Source organism: Halichoerus grypus, chromosome 2 (genome assembly GCF_964656455.1).
Source record: "Halichoerus grypus chromosome 2, mHalGry1.hap1.1, whole genome shotgun sequence".
Taxonomy (NCBI): Eukaryota; Metazoa; Chordata; class Mammalia; order Carnivora; family Phocidae; genus Halichoerus; species Halichoerus grypus.
The window spans coordinates 118678874-118698866 of NC_135713.1; the positions used below are offsets into that span (position 1 = coordinate 118678874).

Consider the following 19993-nt stretch of genomic DNA (forward strand, 5'->3'; position numbering starts at 1 on the left):
TAGTAACTAACATGGACTGGAAAGCACTTTGCAAATGTAAAAAGTGCTGTACAGATACATTATAATTATCATCATTAATAAATTAGCCCGATTCTCCTAGTATTCAAAAGGCACGTAAGGTCAGATACATGGGTTCAATGGGGCAAAATGATCACAACCTACAATGTAGCAATGGTTCACATGTGTTGGCAACAAGTTTTACCCCATGCAATCCTGCAGAGCTGAAGTTACACACCCTTCAAAATATGGGAGAATGAAGCTAAAAGTAGACAAAACAGGCTTTTTTTGGAGATTTAATGTTTTTGTTTTAATAACAGACTCCTACTTCTTTTATGATAACTTGGAAAAGATAATTAAACTTCTAAATTGTACATTTTAACAAAACTAAAATTTCTTATCTAAGGTGACAGTAAATTTTATTCTTCTATATGAGCTGATCTTCCAGATGTCAGAATTTCAAAGCATTCTGCGACTTCAGCGAGGTCAGATTGGTAAATTTTGTGCTTGCATACCCTTAGGGAATAACTACGGTATTCATTCCAGAATCGTTACTAGAAAAAAACAGCTTTATCCATTCCCTTGCCAGCAGGAGTCTTGGCAAGAGACAGCTCTTGGCTGACCATAAATAAAATTCCTTGAATCACCAGTGTCTTGATTTAAGAAAGAAATTTTACTGTGTCTTTCATACACAAAAGCTGATTAAACAATGGTTAAAAAAACACTACTCCACTTTTTCACAGGTGTACAAAAGGAAATATAATGGAATTACATTCAACAATAAAGCTTAAAGTTCACTCTAGGTAATAGTTGCATTAACATTCACATACACAAGCACAGAGTAAGTATATTTCAGGAGTCTTATAATAGCATACAGCATACATATGGGAGATTGATTTCAGGTAACATCATAGGTGTTAGCAAGATTAGCAATTCAGAGTGTTCTAAAAAAGGCAAACTAAGCCAAAGAAAAGGTGTGGGCTAGCACACCAAGACAAACCACAGAATTCGAGGGTTAAAAAGTCGGCTCACTGTGTGTATGAGAAAACAATGATTTTTCTTCAATTTTGGGGTATTGATATAGTTGGCTAGAGAAGGTTGTGTATTCAAAGTGCACAGAATTGTTTCTTAGAAAAGAGAGAGAGAGAGAGAGAGAGAGAGATCCTTTTATTTAGTAATTAATACATGCAAGAGGCAGCCCCAGAGTGACCTGAAAGAGTAAAGCTGTGATTGGCAGGTGGCCAGTATAATACAGATGTTTCAGGCAATTCTCTTAAAGCACTTCTGTAGCAGCAGTGGTCATTTAAATGGCTGTAGACTGGATTCTCTTTTGAGGAGAGTTGAGGGGAACTGTAGTCATCATATTTCTCTTTAAAGATTTATAGTTATAGATTTTTCTCTTTTTTAAATAAATCTATCAAACAACAAACAGCATAAAGTGAGGTGTTGGGGTTTTCTTTCACGTTTGCTTTTGCATATGTGTTGGAAAAGGATCTGGCCTTTTCATAACCATTGTGTGCAAAAGAATTTGTAGTAAAGTGAGCACAAGGACATCCACAGCAAACACCTCAGATCTGCTTCGGTCACCCTGGTCGGCCCCATTCATCATTGAACTGTTGGCTTGCCGGTGTAATGCGGGTTTTGGGGATCATGACACCACAGCGGACAGATTCGAGGCCTCCTAGAGCCTCGTCAGTGGGGGTAGTTTTGTCTGTGGGGGGGCGGCCACTGCCTCTTGAGTTGTAAGATTTAGACAGTCTGGTCCCTTTTCGTTTCGCGTTCCCCCCTGGATTGGCAACCCCCGCTGTTCCTTTGCCTTTCTTCCCAGCAGCCCTCCTCGTGCCAACTAAGTCTCATCTGGCCCCTCCCAGCCGATGTCTGGCGCTCACGCACCGCCCGTGACCACACAAAGCCTGTGGCCACCGACACCCAAGCTGCTCAATCTCAAAGCCTGTGAGCCTGCCCTGCAAGTGTCATCAAGACAGCATCCCCGGAACACAGGGCAGAGAGTCCAACCTCTCACTGGCGGGACTGGGAAGCCTCTCCTTTTCGGCGGAGGAGAAAGGAAACTTGGGTCTGCTTTTTAGGTTCTGAAAACAAGCCAGAATGGAGAGAAAGAGTTAACACCAGACTTAGTAAAGCTTTTAAGACAAAACCTGTTCAATGTGATCTACACAGACACAGGGCACTTTCTGCAGATTTCTGAGGTCTATAGGAGAGGGCTCATGGAGATAGGAGAAGGGAGTGGGGAGTTGCTACATGGGAGAGATTTGCCATTATTACAAAAACTGGCTAAGTGGCTTGTTTCCATGAGGTGACCTCACTGGTCACTGTTGTCAGTCGTGCTGTTCCCTTTCTCTTTTTTTTCCTGGGTCTTGTTACCCTTCTTCTTTTTCTTCTTTTTCTTGGTCTCCTCCTTTTTGCCGAAGGTTATGAAGTCACTTTTGTCAATTTGGCTGTTAGTAGGCTCCTGCCGGATGGAGATGATTGCAGGAGATCCTGGGATAATGAATTTGTCTGGCAACTCACCGGGACCAGATTGTTTGGGGTTGCCTGGTCCGTATTTAAAGGTCCAACTGTTGCTGTTGACACCAGCACCGACTGGAGGGGACACCTCTCCGGCCTCCGGTTCTGAAAGACAGAACATCACAAGTCAGCAAGAGTCAACACACGCCTTCCAGGCCATGCGAGTGGGTGGGAGACGGGAAGCTGCACAGGCGAGCCTGGCCCCCCAAGAAAGCAGGGGTTCTTTCTTCAAGCCTGAGGGCAAGGTCAGAGTTTGGAAACAATCAGGAGGGCAGATTTTCTCACCAGAGGGTCTGGAAATCTAATTTTCTAGTGACATACTTTTGGTTCCTTGTGAAGAATTTCCTAAAGAATACAGTTGTGATTATTTTGCCTGAGAATAAGATGGGAAATGTGCTAGATCAAAGCAGAATAGGCAATGAAAGAAGTAGGAATCAATTTAACCAAGGAGGTGAAAGACCTGTACTATGAACTTGAAAATATTTATGGAAGAAATTGAAGAAATGACACAAATAAATGGGAAGATACTCTGTGCTCATGGACTGGAAGAATTAATATGGTTATAGAGTCAATGTAATCCTTATCAAAATTCCAATGGCATTTTTCACAGAAATAGAACAAACATCTCAAAATTTGTATAGAACCACAAAGGACCCTAACTAGCCAAAGCAATCACGAGAAAAAAGAACAAGCCTGGAGGCATGCTTCCTGATTTCAAGCTATATTACAAAGCTATAGTCATCAAACAGTATAGTATTGGCATAAAAAAAGACACTTAGATCAATGGAACAGAATAGAGAACCCAGAAGTAAACCAACACATATATGGTCAATTAATTTACAACAAAGGAGGCAAGAATATACACTGGGGAGAGGGCAGTTTCTTCAGTAAGTGGTGTTGGGAAAACCGGACAGCTACACGCAAAAGAATGAAACTGGACCCCTGTCTTATACCACACACGCAAATAAACTCAAAACGGATTAAAGACTCGAACGTAAGACCTGAAAGCATAAAATTCCTAAAAGAAAACATAGGCAATAAGCTCCATGACATGAGTCTTTTTTAATCTGACACTAAAAGCAAAAGCGAAAAAAGCAAAAAGAAGCTATACTACATCTAAAAAGCTGCTGTCCAACAAATTAAACCATCAACAAAATGAAAAGGCAACCTACTTTAGGGGAGAAAATATTTATAAATTGTGTATCTGTTAAGTAGTTAATATCCAAAATATATGAAGAACTCTTACAACTCAACAGCAAAAATGCCTACAATCTGATTAAAAAATAGGCAGAAGATTTGAATAGACTTTTTTCCAAAGAAGACATACACTTGGCCAACAGGTACATGGAATGGTCATTTTCCACTTGTCGGTATGGCAGTCATCAAAAAGACAGTCATCAAAAAGACAAGTGTTGGTGAGGACATGGAGAAAGGGAACCCTTGTGCACTGCTGGTGGGAACACAAACTGGTGTAGCCACTATGGAAAACAGTATGGGGGCTCCTCAAAAATTTAAAAATAGAAATACCATAAATCCAGTAACTGTACTTCTGGGTATTGATCCAAAGAAAACACTAGCTTGGGGCACCTGGGTGTTTACAGCCGGTTCAGCCTCCGACTCTTGGTTTTGGCTTAGATCATGATCTCAGGGCGGTTGAGACTGAGCCTCATGTTGGGCTCTGCAATCAGCACGGATTGTGCTTAAGACTCTCTCTCCCTCTGCTCCTCCCCCAGTTCTCTCTCTCTCAAATAAATAAATCATAAAAAAATAAAATTAAAACACTAGCTTGAAAAGATAGGTGCACCCTGGGCACCTTGGTGGCTCAGTTGTTAAGCGTCTGCCTTCGGCTCAGGTCATGATCCCAGGGTCCTGGGATCGAGCCCCCATCAGGCTCCCTGCTCCGCGGGAAGCCTGCTTCTCTCTCTCCCACTCTCCCTGCTTGTGTTCCCTCTCTTGCTGTCTCTCTCTCTGTCAAATAAATAAATAAAACCTTTTTTAAAAAAAAGAAAAGATAGGTGCATCCCTATGTTCACTGCAGTGTTATTTACATAGCCAAGATATGGAAACAACCAAGGTGTCCATAGATGGATGAATGGATAAAGAAAATGTAAATATTGTAAAAATGAGTAAAGAAAATCTCATTTAAAATGGTGTCAGGAAGGGCATCTGGCTGGCTCAGTCCCTGGAGCATGAGACTCTCCATCTCCGGGTGGTGAGTTCAAGCCCCAGGTTGCAGGTAGAGCTTACGTTAAAAAAAAGGAGTCAGGAAGCCCTAAGCGGGGAACACTCTCGCATATACCACTCCTAGCAGCCTGCACTACCAGCAGGAAGAAGGAAGGTAATTCTTAACTTGACAAAGAGAGATACTTTTCACATAGGAATTTTATCTCCTGCTTTTTTTTTTTTTTAAAAAAAGGACAATCTCTCCCTGTCCTAGCAACAACACACTAACCACCACCTGAAGCCAAAGAGAAACCAACACAATCTCAGACTCTTGTTCTTTTCCAAAGAACTTTTTTTAGAGGGGGAGAGGCAGAGGGAAAGGAAGTGAGAGAATCTCAAGCAGACTCCCCACAGAGCGTGGAACTGGATGCTGGGCTCAATCCCACGACCCTGAGATCATGACCTGAGCGGAAATCAAGAGTCATACACTTAACCGACTGAGCCACCCATGCGCCCCCCCAAAGAACTTTTGTTCAAAACGACCCTCCCCAATTTCCTCCTAAAACCTAATAAGAGGTGACCTTTCCTTTGTCTCTTTGGACTTGCCTGTGGTTTGTCATAACTTGCTTGTCCCAAACTGCAATTCCTCTGCTATTCCCTAATAAACTCATTTTGCTGGTAAAATAACTGGCTCTTTTATTTTTAGGTTTGACAGTCTATATAATGGAATATTATTTGGCCGTAAAAAGAATGGAATCTTGCCATTTGCAATAACATGGATGAACTCTCAGGGCATTATTCTAAGCGAAATAAGTCAGAAAGAAAAAGACAAATACTGTATGATCTCACTTATATGTGGAATCTAAAAAACAACCACAGTAACAAAACCCAAACCAAAAAGCCAAGCTCACTGATACAGAGGACAGACTGGTGGAGGCCAGAGGCAGGAAGGCGACAGGTGTGGGCAAAATGGGTAAAGGAGGTCAAAAAGTACAGACTTCCAGTTATAAATTAGTAAGTCATGGTGATGATAGTTAATAATACTGTATTGCATATTTGAAAGCGACTAAGAGAGTAGATCTTCAAGTTCTCATCACACCCAAAAAATTCTTTTGTAACTGTATAGTGACATGTCAACTCGACTTAATGTGATCATTTTACAATGTATACAAATATCAAATCATTATACTGTATACCTGAAACTAATATAATGTTGTATGTCTATACTTCAGTAAAAAAAAAAAAAATTATTAAAGAGAATCTCTTTCAAAAAAAGAAACAAAAAACCACAAGACCTGAGGTTCTAAGAGCTGTTGTAAACAGGGCATTCCCTGGAGCAATTAGTGTTGTTAACTTTTTTTAGCCTTTCTACACTGAAAGACGCCCTGGGCATTTGTTCTTGTAAACACCACTGAAATACCTGAATCTCATTTGAAGTCAGGTACCATACTACTGTTTCTCCAGCCACTTCTCAGGGCCTCTGGGGTCTCAAGTTTGCTGTCATAATTTTCAAAATGGAGGTTTCGATAATGCTGGTAACAGAAGAGGCAGCTGAATAAGTAGACGATGCCCCCCAAACTAAGAACTGTCAAGGGATTGCAGAACATTTGTCTGTAATTATACTCAAAGTGCTTTAATTGTCTTCAGGTGATGGGGAAAAACCTACACAAGAGGTACATGATGCAGTTTCAGATGTGAAAAGAAGGAGAAGAATATGCTAATTCTTAGCATGTGAATTAGAGAACATTTTGGCTACACATGTATTTTGACACCTACTCTGTCCAAAACAAAGGATAAATTAGTTGAATCTTACAAATAAATAAATTATTTGATCCTAACTGTATCACCGTAACCCTGAAGGCCCAGCACAGGAGAAGATCCTGTTGTAAATATGGGTCTATTTGGGCAAAGCACTGGGAGTCAACCTTACTTTCCAAACCCACTCTCCTCCCTCAGTGTGCTCAGCGTCTAGTTGGGACAGACATTCAAGTGATTATAAGGCAATTGGATAAATGCAATGACCAACGTACATGTGAAATGTTTTTGGGATTCCAGAGAAAATTATTAATTATACTTGAGAAGGTCAAAGGAGATTCCAGAGGAGAGATGAAATTTGGAGTGAGACTGGGGGAAATTATTATGCATCCACAGGGGTTTTTGATGCAAGACTTTCCCAAGAGTCCAGCTGGAAGACACACTGACTTCTAGAAGAGTAGAGGTCAGAGCTAGAGAGGAAGAGTAATGGTCTGTCTGGGCAAAGTAATCCCAGTGGCCATGACATTGAAACCCTTTGACATCATAGTAGCGTTCTCGTATCTGACACTGCTCCTTCGGTGGAATCGTGAAAAGTTCTGCCAGAGAAACCGTTAGTGTTTGATTGCAGTTTGGGATTCTCTACATCTGCTCTTTCCATCTCCTGACCTAGCACTTCCCTGCCTCTTCTAATCTGGCATCCGTAAGCACTACTTTTATAACAGTGCTCATGTCAAGCCCACTAATCACGTTATTGTCAAAGCCAGTGGTCACAATTTAGTCTGTGCTGTCATGAACCCCTCAGTGGCATTTGTCAGTCCCTTCTGGAGACACTGGGTTTTACGAGTTCCCTGTCCTGACCTTTCTCTGTTGGCCCTAGACCTTCTTCTCTTCATTCTCTTCACTCCTGTCGGGATCTCAGCCATGTCCATGGGCATCCACACTGTCCAAATATGCTGATGAGACACAGATTTCTATCTAGAGCCCCTCTTATCCCTCTGTGCTCCAGTCTCATGTCTCCAAATGCCTATCCCATATCTCCTCTGGAAAGCCTCATGGAGCATCTCAAGCGGAAGGAACTCCTGATTCCTCTCATCTAGTCCTTTCTACATCTCTCCAGTCTCAATAACTGGTACTCCACTCACCTTAATGCTCCAGCCAGCAACTTCAGAGCCATTCTCCATATATCATCCATCGATACCTGTCGTTCCTGCCTCCTAAATACACCTTGACTTTGTCCTCTTCTCCCCGTTTGAACTGTCACTATCTTTTTCTTGAGAACACCATTATCCCGAATGTGAATTACAGCAAGAGCCCCTCGTTCAGTCTTCCCTCCAGCCCTCCACCCAGGAGCCAGAGTTCTCTTCATTCCTTAAGTCTTTCCTCCTTTTTAAAAAACTGAAGTATAACATACATACAGTAAAATCCTTCAAAAATAGAAACCAGATTACATCACTCCCTTGCTTAAAATTATTCAGAAGCTTTCTACTGCCTTAACAACAACAAAAAAAGGCAAACTCCTTAACATGGTGTATAAAGGCCTGCAATAATCTGATATTTTTTATTCTCCAATCTCATCTACAAGTCTCCCTCTTACCACACAGGCCTTCTTTCAGTTCCTCAAACACCCCTTGGGATTGTTTTTGCCTCAAGTTCTGTACAGTTTCCTTTTGTCTAGAATGATCTCCCCTCCATTCTTAGCGTGACTCCTCATTCTTCAAGTCTGTGCTTAACTGTAACTCCGCGGCAGAGGCCTTTTCTGACCCTCCTAGCCAAGCAGCGACCCCTTCGCCTCCATCTGACACTGTAACATCCACAGAGGCAGAAAACATATCTGTTTCATTCACCACGACACAGCCAACATCTAGCACAATTCCTGGCCCCTAACAGGTGTTTAATAAATACTTGCTAGGTGGATGAATGAAAAGACTGGTATGGGAAGTGGTAGCCACCCTGGCAGATCAGCAGCTCTCTGCTTATTGCACTTCTGCTGCCCTTAAAGACAGCGAAGTCACGTGTGGAAAGTGCTAAGCCTGAGCGCCCGCTCGATGCGACAGCCCAAGAAGCTGAATCACATATGGGCACCTATATATGGCACAGCCCTTGGGACCAGGAAGGCAGGTTAAGAATATTGCAGATTTAGTCCAAGCACCAGCAAGCAGGAGGGAAACAAAGCAAGAACCTTTTTTCTCTCTCCCAAATCCCCTTCCCTACACCATGCTTCCCCTGGTGGAGCTTCATCTATAGCTCTTTGGACATAGGGCCATAGATGCTTTTTCTCCGGGACTAAGACTAATTTCTTTGAGCCATCTAAGATAAATCAGCACTTGAGTTCAGCCAGAACCTACCTGTTTACCTTTAAAATGCAGGCCCTGTCCCTGAGAGAATGGAAACAAAAGCAAGACTGGTATGCAAAAGCCTGGGATTTGGCATCTAGGAGAACTGGGTTTCAGTACCACTCCACAGTCCTTGAGTTGCTCTCACATAGCCCAGGATGGAAATTCTTTCCAACCACAGCCAGGACTCTGCATGAGGCCTCAGGACTGTCATCTGGAGATGCCGAGCTCAGAGATATCTTTATCCTGCAGAATTAAAGGACATTAATGGCCCTGCCTGTTGGCCGACTGAGCCCCTCACAGCAGGACTGCTAAGAGTTAATGAGCTGCTTTTACACGTCATTGAGCTTCTCGGCCTTTGCTGGGAGTCTTGGTTGGTCTGACTCAGCCTTAAACTTCAAGAAGCAATCAGAGAGATCCATTCCGGTGCATCTCCCTCTTATCCAGTTTCTGCAGAGCAGAACGAAATCTGATTTGTCGAGTCTCTCACAGACCATTGTGACTCACCTATTCTGGTTGATGTGTAAGCAAACATCTCTGGGGGCTCATTCAGGTGAAATAATAGCTTCAGGATCTGACAAACAACATTTACTGACCTCCTAATCTCCAGTACTAGAGACCCTTGGCCGGCTTTGCCTATAAAATGCTGGGACTTTGGGGGCTGAAGCAAGGAGAGACTCCCCTTTCAAGAAGATGAGAAAGGAAAAGACACCAGGACTAGTACCAGCAAATAGTCCATTAAGGGAATGTTTCCTCATTTGGTGCTGCTTCTCTTCCCCCTCCTGTGACTTCCCACAAGTCCCTCTTCTCTGGTCCCAGGGGATTTAGCTCACTGGCAAGGACAAGACAGGTAGTCAAGACTCTGTTAGAGCCCAGGAAGAGGACTTCGGGTACACATCAAGCAGGCGGAGGGCTGGATTCTTAGGCAGAGCCCTTTCCTGACATTCAGATTACAACCCAGTGGGATTTAAAAGCGTTAATAGCATATAATCATAATTACAGTAAATGGCTCTGCTTTTTTTTTTTTTTTTTTTTTTTTGGTATTGGCTGATTTCTCCACCATAGGTAGGAATACATTTAAAAATCAGAACAACATACATATTTTTAAAAATGTGTATAGATCTGCAACTTAAAAAACTGCCCTCTGGAGGTAACTGGCCACTACACTTAATCCTATAAGCCACTTCAGACACCTCCCCCCTTAGGCACTGCCCAGGGTATTTCTGGCAACATTCCCCCACTTTCCTCTTTTCTGCTAAAGGAACTCTGGCCAGAGTTTGGCCTCAGGGACTGGGAATGAGTGGGCTGGAGTCTTAGCCAATGTAGATGCTGGGGAAGGTCCTGAAAATGGTGAAGCAAACGCCAGACTTGTAAACTCACTCCCAACCCCTATTCTGAACTGCTCTGGACAATCAACTAAGACCAGCACAGCGTTTTTCTGATTTACACTGATCCTCCCTGAAAGAACAACACCAAGTTATTTTGACCAAGGATAGTGTTTTCAGAAAAGCTCTTGGAGGGGCACAGGCTGGAGGATGCGGAAGAGTAACTGAATTCTCTTTTCCTCCGTTCATCTTGCTTTGCTCTTCTGAACTTAAGAGCTTGCCCTGACTCTCTCACTTAATAGTACTAAGTCCTGGGCAGTTTACATGAATATTTCTGAACTACGGTTTCCTCATCCATAAAATGGAGATGATCACCTTCCTCTCACACCACAGGATTATGGTTGTATTTTACATTTACTGGGATCTTCCTATGTGTGTGGCACTGGGCTAAGCAGATCTGCATGCAATAAAATTTTTGCTCCTCACAAGAACCATAGGAAGTAAATATTGCCAATATCCGTGTCTGTTTTATAGATATATCTTTTTTTATAAATGAAGAAACGGAGGACCAATGGTCTTGAGGTTACGAACTGGCAGCGCCTAGGACCGGATGGAATCTAGGCAGCCTCACTCCACCCCATCCTGAGCTGTATATGAAGACCCTTGGAAAACCCCGAAGCATTATACAAATGTAGCAATTACTTTGATTCTATTTGTTTTGCCATCATTCGGGAGACAGAGATGCAGGCAGGAACCTCTAAGCTAGAATCAGCAGAAAGGAGTGGAGGCTGGGGGAGGGGCACGGATGCAGGAGTGACAAGCTCAGGAAAATCGCAGCCCATTCTGCAGGTTTCAGCCTTCCTCTTCCCTCCCCATTCATCCCTTTGTTGTCGTCTTTGGGATTTTGGTCCTAAAGTTAATAAAGAGCTTCCAGAAAACCCATCATTTTGATTAAAGCCCAGGCTATTTTGCCAGACAGCACTCTGGAGCCTGCCTCCCGCCCACTCTGCTAGGTCAGTGCAGCCAGCAAAGGCTATTAAATGATTCCAGCCATTTCCGGCCCAGCCAGACAGCTCCCCTGGATTGCTCCCAGCCAGACAGCTCCCCGGGATTGCTCGGGCTCCGGCTCGGGCTGCTGCTGCTGCCTCTGGCTGCCCAGGGGGGAAAGCCAGAGCACAGATGGTTCTGCGGATTCTGGGTTTGCAGGTGAACATCCAGGCTTTCTGTGTAGGGACACCCTGCTTCTCCCCCCTCCTTGACTCCTCTCCACACCCGAGCCAGCCACTGCAGCTCGAGCAGCTCCGAATTGGTTTGTACCCTCCTGGCTTTGAGCAACCATTTCATGCGTCTTTCTCTCTCAGTCGTGTGTGTGTGTGTGTGTGTGTGTGCGCGTGTGCGTGTGTAGCAGAACTTGGCAGATTGTAGAATCATACACGCTCAGCCTGAGCAAAAGGCAAAACCCATCCACCATCAAACCTGCGGAAAGACCAGGCTGCACAGCATCCCTGGCTCCTTCCCCACCCCCATCCTACCATCTGTGGGGCTTGTGGGCTGCTTGAACAAGCTCCGCCTCCTCTTGCTCACTCAGCCTTTATGAATCGGGCAATGTTAATCTGAGTAATTACAGCCCACAAATCACAGGAGAACCGCAGTCTGCAACCCAAATCCTATCCAGGATCAGAGAGAGGGGGAGGAAGCTCAAGCCACCTGGGCTAGCATTTCCACCATTTCCTCATGCTTCTTAGATCTTCAAATGACAGTGGAGAGATTTTTCCATGGGAACAAGACAATGTACAAATATACTGCCTGTTCTCTAAGACATTAGGCTCTATAATCAGAATAGGAGGTTTAAATATGGCTATACCATATAAATTATGTGATGTTTAGCAAATCATTTAATATCTCAGTTTTCATGTGGAAAGGAGATAATATATATCTCTTTATATATTTATATATGTATATCTCTGTATATTTATATATGGAAACTCATATATATATATATATCCCTTATATACACACATACACACACACACACATATATGTATATAGAAAAGGGTTTCCATATTATAGGTAAGGAAACTGAAAGCATAATTTACAGCAAGGTGATTTGCCCTAAATCACACAGGGTTTGGTAATAAAGCTGAAAAATTCTTGCACGGACTCCCCAGCTCAGTAATCGATGTGTTATTATTATTTTAATTCTGTGAAGCCTTGACGATGAGGGAGGAGAGAGAGTTGAGCTCATTCACAGACCTAGCATTCTGACCCCTAGAGTAGCTGGGAGGGGGTAGTATGAGTGTAATGGGAGACAGGCTGATCTGAATCCACTCCCCAGAGGCTGCCACTCCCGGGTGTTCCGCCTCCTTTGGGGGTGGGGGTGGGGGTGGGAGGGTCTGCGTGATCTGGAAGGAGATTTTGTGGCTATTTGTTGCCTCGGGCCACAGCTGGGCTAATTTTCAGTAATCTTGGAGCGGAAGAGATAAATACAGTGGCATATTTTTAAAGCCACAGCTCTTGCTTTGTGCCCAAAATAACTCTACCATTTCTAGGTTAAGAGTATAAAGACATCATGTGCTGTGAACCCAGATTCAAAAACTGGAATGGCTGGTTTCAAATCTTCCAAGCTCTCCATAGTCAGCCACAAAAAAAAAAAATTCTTTCCATGACCCCCTAACCCAGCAGGGCTCAAACTACAAGGTTTTCTGTACCTTATTCCTGGTTGCTAGAGTCCCCCACAGTCCAAAGGGCAATTTCCCCTTATAGCCTTCTTCTTAAATTGCCCCCAGCCTCAGCAGGCTGTTAAAACCTAGGTAGCAGGTAGCAGAAGGCTTAAAATGAAGGTTTGGGGGACACACACACAGATTGGAGTTGGAATCTCAGCTTTATCACTTATTTGTTGTGCAACCTTAAGCGAGTCACTTGGCCTCTCAGCCCGCATTCTTTCATATGTAAAATAGAGATAACAATATCCATCTAATGGGACTGTGCGCATTAAGAAGACACAATGGTCGTAAATCACACAGAACAATGCCTGGCATGCAGAAAACGAAATAGAGGATAGGTATTACTACAATGTAGCATTCCTCTGAGGAACCGGACTCCCCACAGACCTCTGCACCAACAATTTATTCTTAGATGCAGTACTTCCAGGAACTCTCTTTTCCAGAGGCCCTCTTCCCATCTGGCTCTGCCCCTCCCAGGGATCATTAAAGAAGTCTAGCTGTGAAGTTTTCCAACTTAGAACTGGTTGCTGGGTAGGGAGCCATTCTCCAGAGCCCTCGGAGGCTGGCGGGAAGGAGGCAGCTTGGACGCAGTGGACCACCCAACGGATGAGGCATCAAAAGCCTTGGGTTCAAATTGCAGCTCTACCATTCTGCTTTCTACTCTTTTCTACTACCCCAACTTGTGGTTTCTTTACCTGTAACATGGATACAGTAGCCACCTCCTAGAGGCACTGTTATGCAACTAAACATCTTTATTATGGACAATAAATAAGACATTGTGCTAGGAACTAGGGACAGGGATATGAATAATATTAGGACACTGAGCCCTGCTCTCAAAGAGTTAAAGCGCAGAAAAAGGCAAATGAATAAATACAATATTGTTTTAAGTGAAAGGGGACTTCCACTGCCTCTACCGTGACCTCAGTCCGTACTTTCTGATTAAGTTCTTCCTTCCAGCTTATCTTTCCCAGTGGTCAAAGCGGCCGTGATGGAACTGTAACCGCCCCCTCAAGCATTAACTAAGGCCCTGACTCCAGTTAGACCCTGCGTGATTGACCCCAACACAGTGAGCCACCTGACCTTTATTGCCCAGCACATGTACCCACCGACCTTTGTTCCCCTGGAGACGGCAGCATTTTGGAGACAGTCTTTGAGACACTAGTCTGTTGTCCTCCCGGTGTTGGCCTCCCGGAAATAAATTCCTTTCTGGTTTCCCCACCCCTCGTCTCTCTGCCTTTGGATTTTGTCAGCAGCGAGTGACGAACCCGGTCTGTTTGGGACCCCTGGGGCCGGTGCTCCTATACCCTTGGGCCCCAGGTGATAAACGAATTTTTTTTTTAAGATTTTATTTTTAAGTAATCTCTACACCCAACATGGGGCTTGAACTCATAGCCCCGAGATAAGAGTTGCATGCTCTTTCAACTGGGCCAGCCAGGCACCCCTGAATGTTTTTTGCTTATTAAAAAAAAGTAGGTTTTCAAAAAGCAAAATAAGGAATAAACAAGGTAGAGAAACTTTGGCAAAGAGATGGCATTAAACTTTCTAGAGACAGTTAAGAGCACTAGCTCAGAAGTTAAAGAACCCTGTTTCAGATCTTGTCCCCACCACTTAACTAGACAGATACGTCGGGACCTTACTGAACCCTAGGTACCTCAATTTCCTAGCCATTAAAATGGGTATAATAATAGACTTATCTCTGGGGGTGGTTATACAGAGTAAAGGGGATATTACATGTAAAGTACTTAGAACAGTGCCTGGCTTAAGTAAACAAAACAGCTTACGTGCTCAATATGGGTAAGCTATTACCATTTTTATTCACAAGTAAATTATCTCATATTTCTGCTCCAGTATTCTCAAGCCTGAGGGCTAAGTCCCTTGCTGGTGGGATCATTAACTTAAGTGATATAGTGACATACAGTACTAGCTAGGGGTGAGGGTCAGAGGGAAGTGTAAAACAAATGCAGTCCAATCCTAGATAGGAGCATGCCAAGTAACCCAGTAACCACACTTCTGTAGTGCATAAGATATATGTATAAGAATGTACATTGCTTTGTTTAAAAAACATGGATACCGATAAGAAACTGGATAAATAAATAATATAGGCATACAACACAGTATGTCCTTATTTTTTTTTTTTTTAAAGATTTTTATTTATTTATTTGAGAGAGAGAGAATGAGAGAGAGAGCACATGAGAGGGGGGAGGGTCAGAGGGAGAAGCAGACTCCCTGCCGAGCAGGGAGCCCGATGCGGGACTCGATCCCGGGACTCCAGGATCATGACCTGAGCGGAAGGCAGTCGCTTAACCAACTGAGCCACCCAGGTGCCCCACAGTATGTCCTTATTAAAAAAAAATGAGGTGGGTCTATACGGACTGACTCGAAAAGGTGCTTGTTAAAAAACAGCTGTATACTACTAGTATGTGTAACATCTCATTTTGCTTTTTGAAAACCTACTTTTTTTAATAAGCAAAAAACATTCAGGGGCGCCTGGCTGGCTCAGTCGTTAAGCGTCTGCCTTCGGCTCAGGTCATGGTCCCAGGGTCCTGGGATCGAGCCCCGCATCGGGCTCCCTGCTCAGCGGGAAGCCTGCTTCTCTCTCTCCCACTCCCCCTGCTTGTGTTCCCTCTCTCGCTGTATCTCTCTCTGTCAAATAAATAAATAAAATCTTAAAAAAAAAAATTATTTTGAGGGCGCCTGGGTGGCTCAGTTGGTTAGGCAACTGCCTTCGGCTCAGGTCATGATCAAGTCCCGCATCAGGCTCCCTGCTAGGCAGGGCGTCTGCTTCTCCCTCTGATCCTCCCCCCCTCATGCTCGCACTCTCTCCCTCTCTCTCATTCTCTCTCTCAAATAAATAAATAAATAAAATGTTTAGAAAAATTATTTTGAAAAATATTTGGAAGAGCGAATCCTAGTGTAAACGATGGACTCTGGGTGATAGTGCATGTCCTCGCAGGTTCGTCGAATGTAACAAATGCACACTGTGGTGCAGGATAGCAATAGCGGGGAATGCTGTGCGGGTGTGGGGATGGGGCCGGATGGGGACTCTCTGTACTTTCCACTCAATTTTTCTGTTGAACCTAAAACTGCTCTAAAAAATTGAGTCTGTTAACTTAAAAAAATATTTTGAGGACACACACAAAACTGTTACCAGTGGCTGCCTCACTGAAGGGAAGTGGGATTGAGGGAAATGAATCTTTTCATGCAAATGATGCTGTATTGTTTAATATTCATATCAACAATATAATTACATGTTGTTTTATTATACAGTACTTTGAATTTTATATTTATAAAAAAGCTGGGGGAGGGGCGCCTGGGTGGCTCAGTCGTTGAGCATCTGCCTTCGGCTCAGGTCATGGTCCCCGAGTCCTGGGATTGAGCCCCACATCCGGCTCCCTGCTCAGTGGGGAGCCTGCTTCTCCCTCTGCTCCTCACCCCACTCTCATCCTCTCTCTCACTCTCTCTCTCTCAAATAAATAGATAAAATCTTTAAAAAAAAAAAAAAGCTGGGAGATACACACTAAACTATCGGTAGTGGTTATTTCCTGGGAGCATGACTAGAGATGGGAGGTAAGGTACTAGTCATTTTACTGTAGTTTTGTACAGATTTAATTTGTCACAATTTTTGGCCTTTTATAATTAAATCAGAGAGAGATTAAAAAGTTGACTAGCCCAGCCCCTACTTAATCAGCTGCAAATTCAAAAACTGGCTCAAAAACTAGCTGAAACAAAACATCGATGCCCTAGACAGTCTGGACCCAGGATCCGCTACATAACTTGCAGGGCCCATAAAAAATTCCTAAGTACTCAAAGATGGCAACAACATAATATTAAACCGAAGAGGTCTTTCTAGGCCCAAGGCCCCATGAAGCAGCCCTGGGGGACCCAAGAGCCCCCTGCTGGGTCCCTCCTACGACAGGGACTCTTCCTACAGCTTTCATGCTGCCTGCCCCACCTGAAACTGGGAGGCACAGTCCTTTCACCCAATAATAAAACTGCTTCTAGGTGGGTCTGGTTGGGTTTTCAAACTTTTCATCTCTACCCTTCCCCCTCACTTGGTTGCAATCTGCGCTTCTTAAAATCTGGCAGCAATCCCAGGCCGTGTTGCTGTGTCACTTCTCAGCCTTGAGCAACCATTTCTAGCCAAGCAGTGATCTCCCTGCACGGAGGGTATAAAATGGAGGTGCCCTCAGAATGCTACAGGAGAAGGAGGGCAAGAGAAGGAGTACCATCTGGGGAAAACCCTCTCCACCATCACTACCCCCCGACCTTGCACTTCCTATCCCATTTCATTTAATTTAGCAAAACCATTTTGAATCCTGTTTACTGTGTGCCGGGCATTGTGCTAAGTGCCAGGAATATTAAATTGAGTAAATGATAACATTTTTTGAATGTTTACCATGAGCTAAGCATGGCACTAAGCATTCTGCATGCACTGTTTCATTTAATCCTTACAGCAGCAAACGGTCTTTCCTCTTTTACACACTAATAAATCTGAGGCACAATGACTGAGCAGTACAACAGGGACCTGAGGCACTCTGCAATGTTGTGCTGCCTCCCTTAAGAAGCAAACCTAGGCAAAATTTAAACAAACCTAGCCTCCTTCTCCACATTTTCTCAGACAAGATCAGATCAAGTCCACCAGCATTAGCTCAGAACATTTCCAAGGCCAATCCTTTTTACAAAAATGCTGTCATCACCTCCCTTTTGGTTCCACATTTCTAGACAGTTTCCAATCCTACTAGAAATGAAAAAGAAATTTAGGATACAAAATCAATATACAGAAATCTGTTGCATTTCTGTACACTAATAATGAAGTAGCAGAAAGAGAAATTAAGAAAACAGTCCCATCCCTTTTACAATTGCACCAAAACAAAACAAAAAAACCTGCAAACCGCTAGGAATAAACTTAACCAAGGAGTCAAAAGACCTGTACTCTGAAAACTTTAAGACACTGATGAATGAAATTGAAGATGACACAAACAAATGGAAAGATATTCCATGCTCATGGATTGGGAGAACAAATATTTTTAAAATGTCCATACTACCCAAAGCCATCTACAGATTTAATGCAATCTCTATCAAAATACCAGCAGTATTCTGTTTTTTTTTTTTTAAAGGTTTTCTGTATTTATTTGACAGAGAGAGAGAGCACAAGCAGGGGGAGTGGCAGGCAGAGGAGGAGGAGAAGCAGGCTCCCTGCTGAGCAGGACCCTGAGATCATGACCTGAGCCAAAGGGAGATGCTTAACTGACAGAGTCACCCAGGTGCCCCTACCAGCAGCATTCTTCACAGAACTAGAATAATCCTAAAATTTGGAACCACAAAGGACCCTGAATAGCCAAAGCAATCTTGAAAAAAAGAAAAAAACTGGAGGTGCCATAATCATAGATTTCAAGATACACTACACAAAGATGTAGTAATCAAAACAGTATGGTATTGACACATAGACCAATGGAACACATAGATCAATGGAACAAAATAGAGAGCCCAGAAATAAACCCATGATTATATGGTCAATTAATCTTTGACAAAAGAGGTGAGACTGTGCAATGGAAAAAAGACCATCTCTTCAACAAATGGTATTGGGAAAACTGGACAGCTACATGCAAAAGAATGAAAATGGATCACTTGCTTACACCATACACAAAAATAAATTCAAAATGGATTAGGGACCTAAAGGTGAGAACTGAAACCATAAAAATCCTAGAAGAGAACACGGGCAGTAATTTCTCTGACATCAGCCATAGCAACATTTTTCTACATATGTCTCCTGAGGCAAGGAAAACAAAAGCAAAAATAAACTATTGGGACTACATCAAAATAAAAAGCTTCTGCATAGCAAAGGAAAGAACCAGCAAAACTAAAAGGCAACCTACTGGATGGGAGAAGATATCTGCAAATGACATAGCCGATAAAGGGTTAGTATCCAAAATATATAAAGAATTTATACAACTCAACACCCAAAACCCAAATAATCCAATCAAAAAATGGGCAGAAGACATGGACAGACATTTCTCCAAAGAAGACATTCAGATGGCTAACGGACACATGAAAAGATGCTCAACATCACTCATCATCAGGGAAATGCAAGTCAAAACGACAATGAGATATCACCTCACACCTGTCAGAATGGCTAATATCAAAAACACAAGAAATAACAAGTGTTGGCAAGGATGTGGAGAAAAAGGAAGCCTCATGCACTGTTGGTGGGAACAAAAACTGGTGTGGCCACTGTGGAAAACAGTATGGAGATTCCTCAAAAAATTAAAAATAGAATTACCATTTGATCCAGTAATTCTACTCCTAGGTGTTTACCCAAATACAAAAACACTAATTCAAAAAGATATAGGTACCCCTATGTTTATTGCAGCATTATTTACAGTAGCCAAATTATGGAAGCAACCGAGTGTCCATCACCAAATGAATGGATAAAGAAGACATAAAAATTTTTTTTAAAAAAGATGTGGTATATGGGGTGCCTGGCTGGCTCAGTTGGTTGAGGGTCTGCCTTTGGCTCAGGTCATGATCCCAGGGTCCTGGGATGGAGCCCCGAGTTGGGCTCCCTACTCAGCAGGGAGTCTGCTTCTCCCTCTGCCTCTCCACCCCCTGGCTTGTGCTCTCTCTCTCTCTTGCTCAAATAAAAAAAATAAAATCTTAAAAAAAAAACAAAAAAAACAAATGGTATATATGTACGATGGAATATTACTCCGCTATAAAAAAGAATGTCATCTTGCCATTTGCAACATGGATGGATCTAGAGGGTAATAATGCTAAGTGAAATAAGTCAGAGAAAGACAAATACCATATGCTTTCACTCATATGTGGAATTTAAGAAACAGAAAAAAGAAAGAAAGAAAAAGAGACAAAATAACAGACTCAATTATAGAGAACAAACTGATGGTTACCAGAGGGAAGGTGGGTTGGGGGATGGGAGAACTAGGTGATGGGGATTAAGAGTATAATTATCATGATGCTAAATAATGTGTAGAATTGCTGAATCACTATATTATACACCTGAAACTAATATAACACTGTATGTTAACTATACTGGAATTTAAAGTTTCCAGTCCTTGGTTTAGGTGGGGAAAAACACTAAGTTGATAGTTCATGAGCTTGTCCTGACATATTATAGGATGATTTCTGAAGATTCAGCAGAGGTAAAGGGGCTCAG

The 19993-nt window shown here is 43.0% G+C and overlaps 1 protein-coding gene across 7 annotated transcripts in view; it reads right to left on the reverse strand.

The window, feature by feature from the left end:
* Window positions 1–651: 651 nt before the first annotated feature.
* LOC118555470 (protocadherin alpha-C2) overlaps window positions 652–19993 on the reverse strand; it is a 124840-nt gene continuing 105498 nt past the window's right edge. For 6 of the 7 annotated variants that reach the window (XM_036123639.2, XM_036123611.2, XM_036123617.2 and 3 more), the window contains exon 4: window positions 652–2628. In XM_036123639.2, coding sequence (XP_035979532.2) covers window positions 2318–2628 — 311 coding nt within the window. In that variant the 3' untranslated portion in view covers window positions 652–2317. The remainder of the gene's footprint in view (window positions 2629–19993) is intronic. The other variant, XM_078067406.1, reaches the window with a different exon arrangement.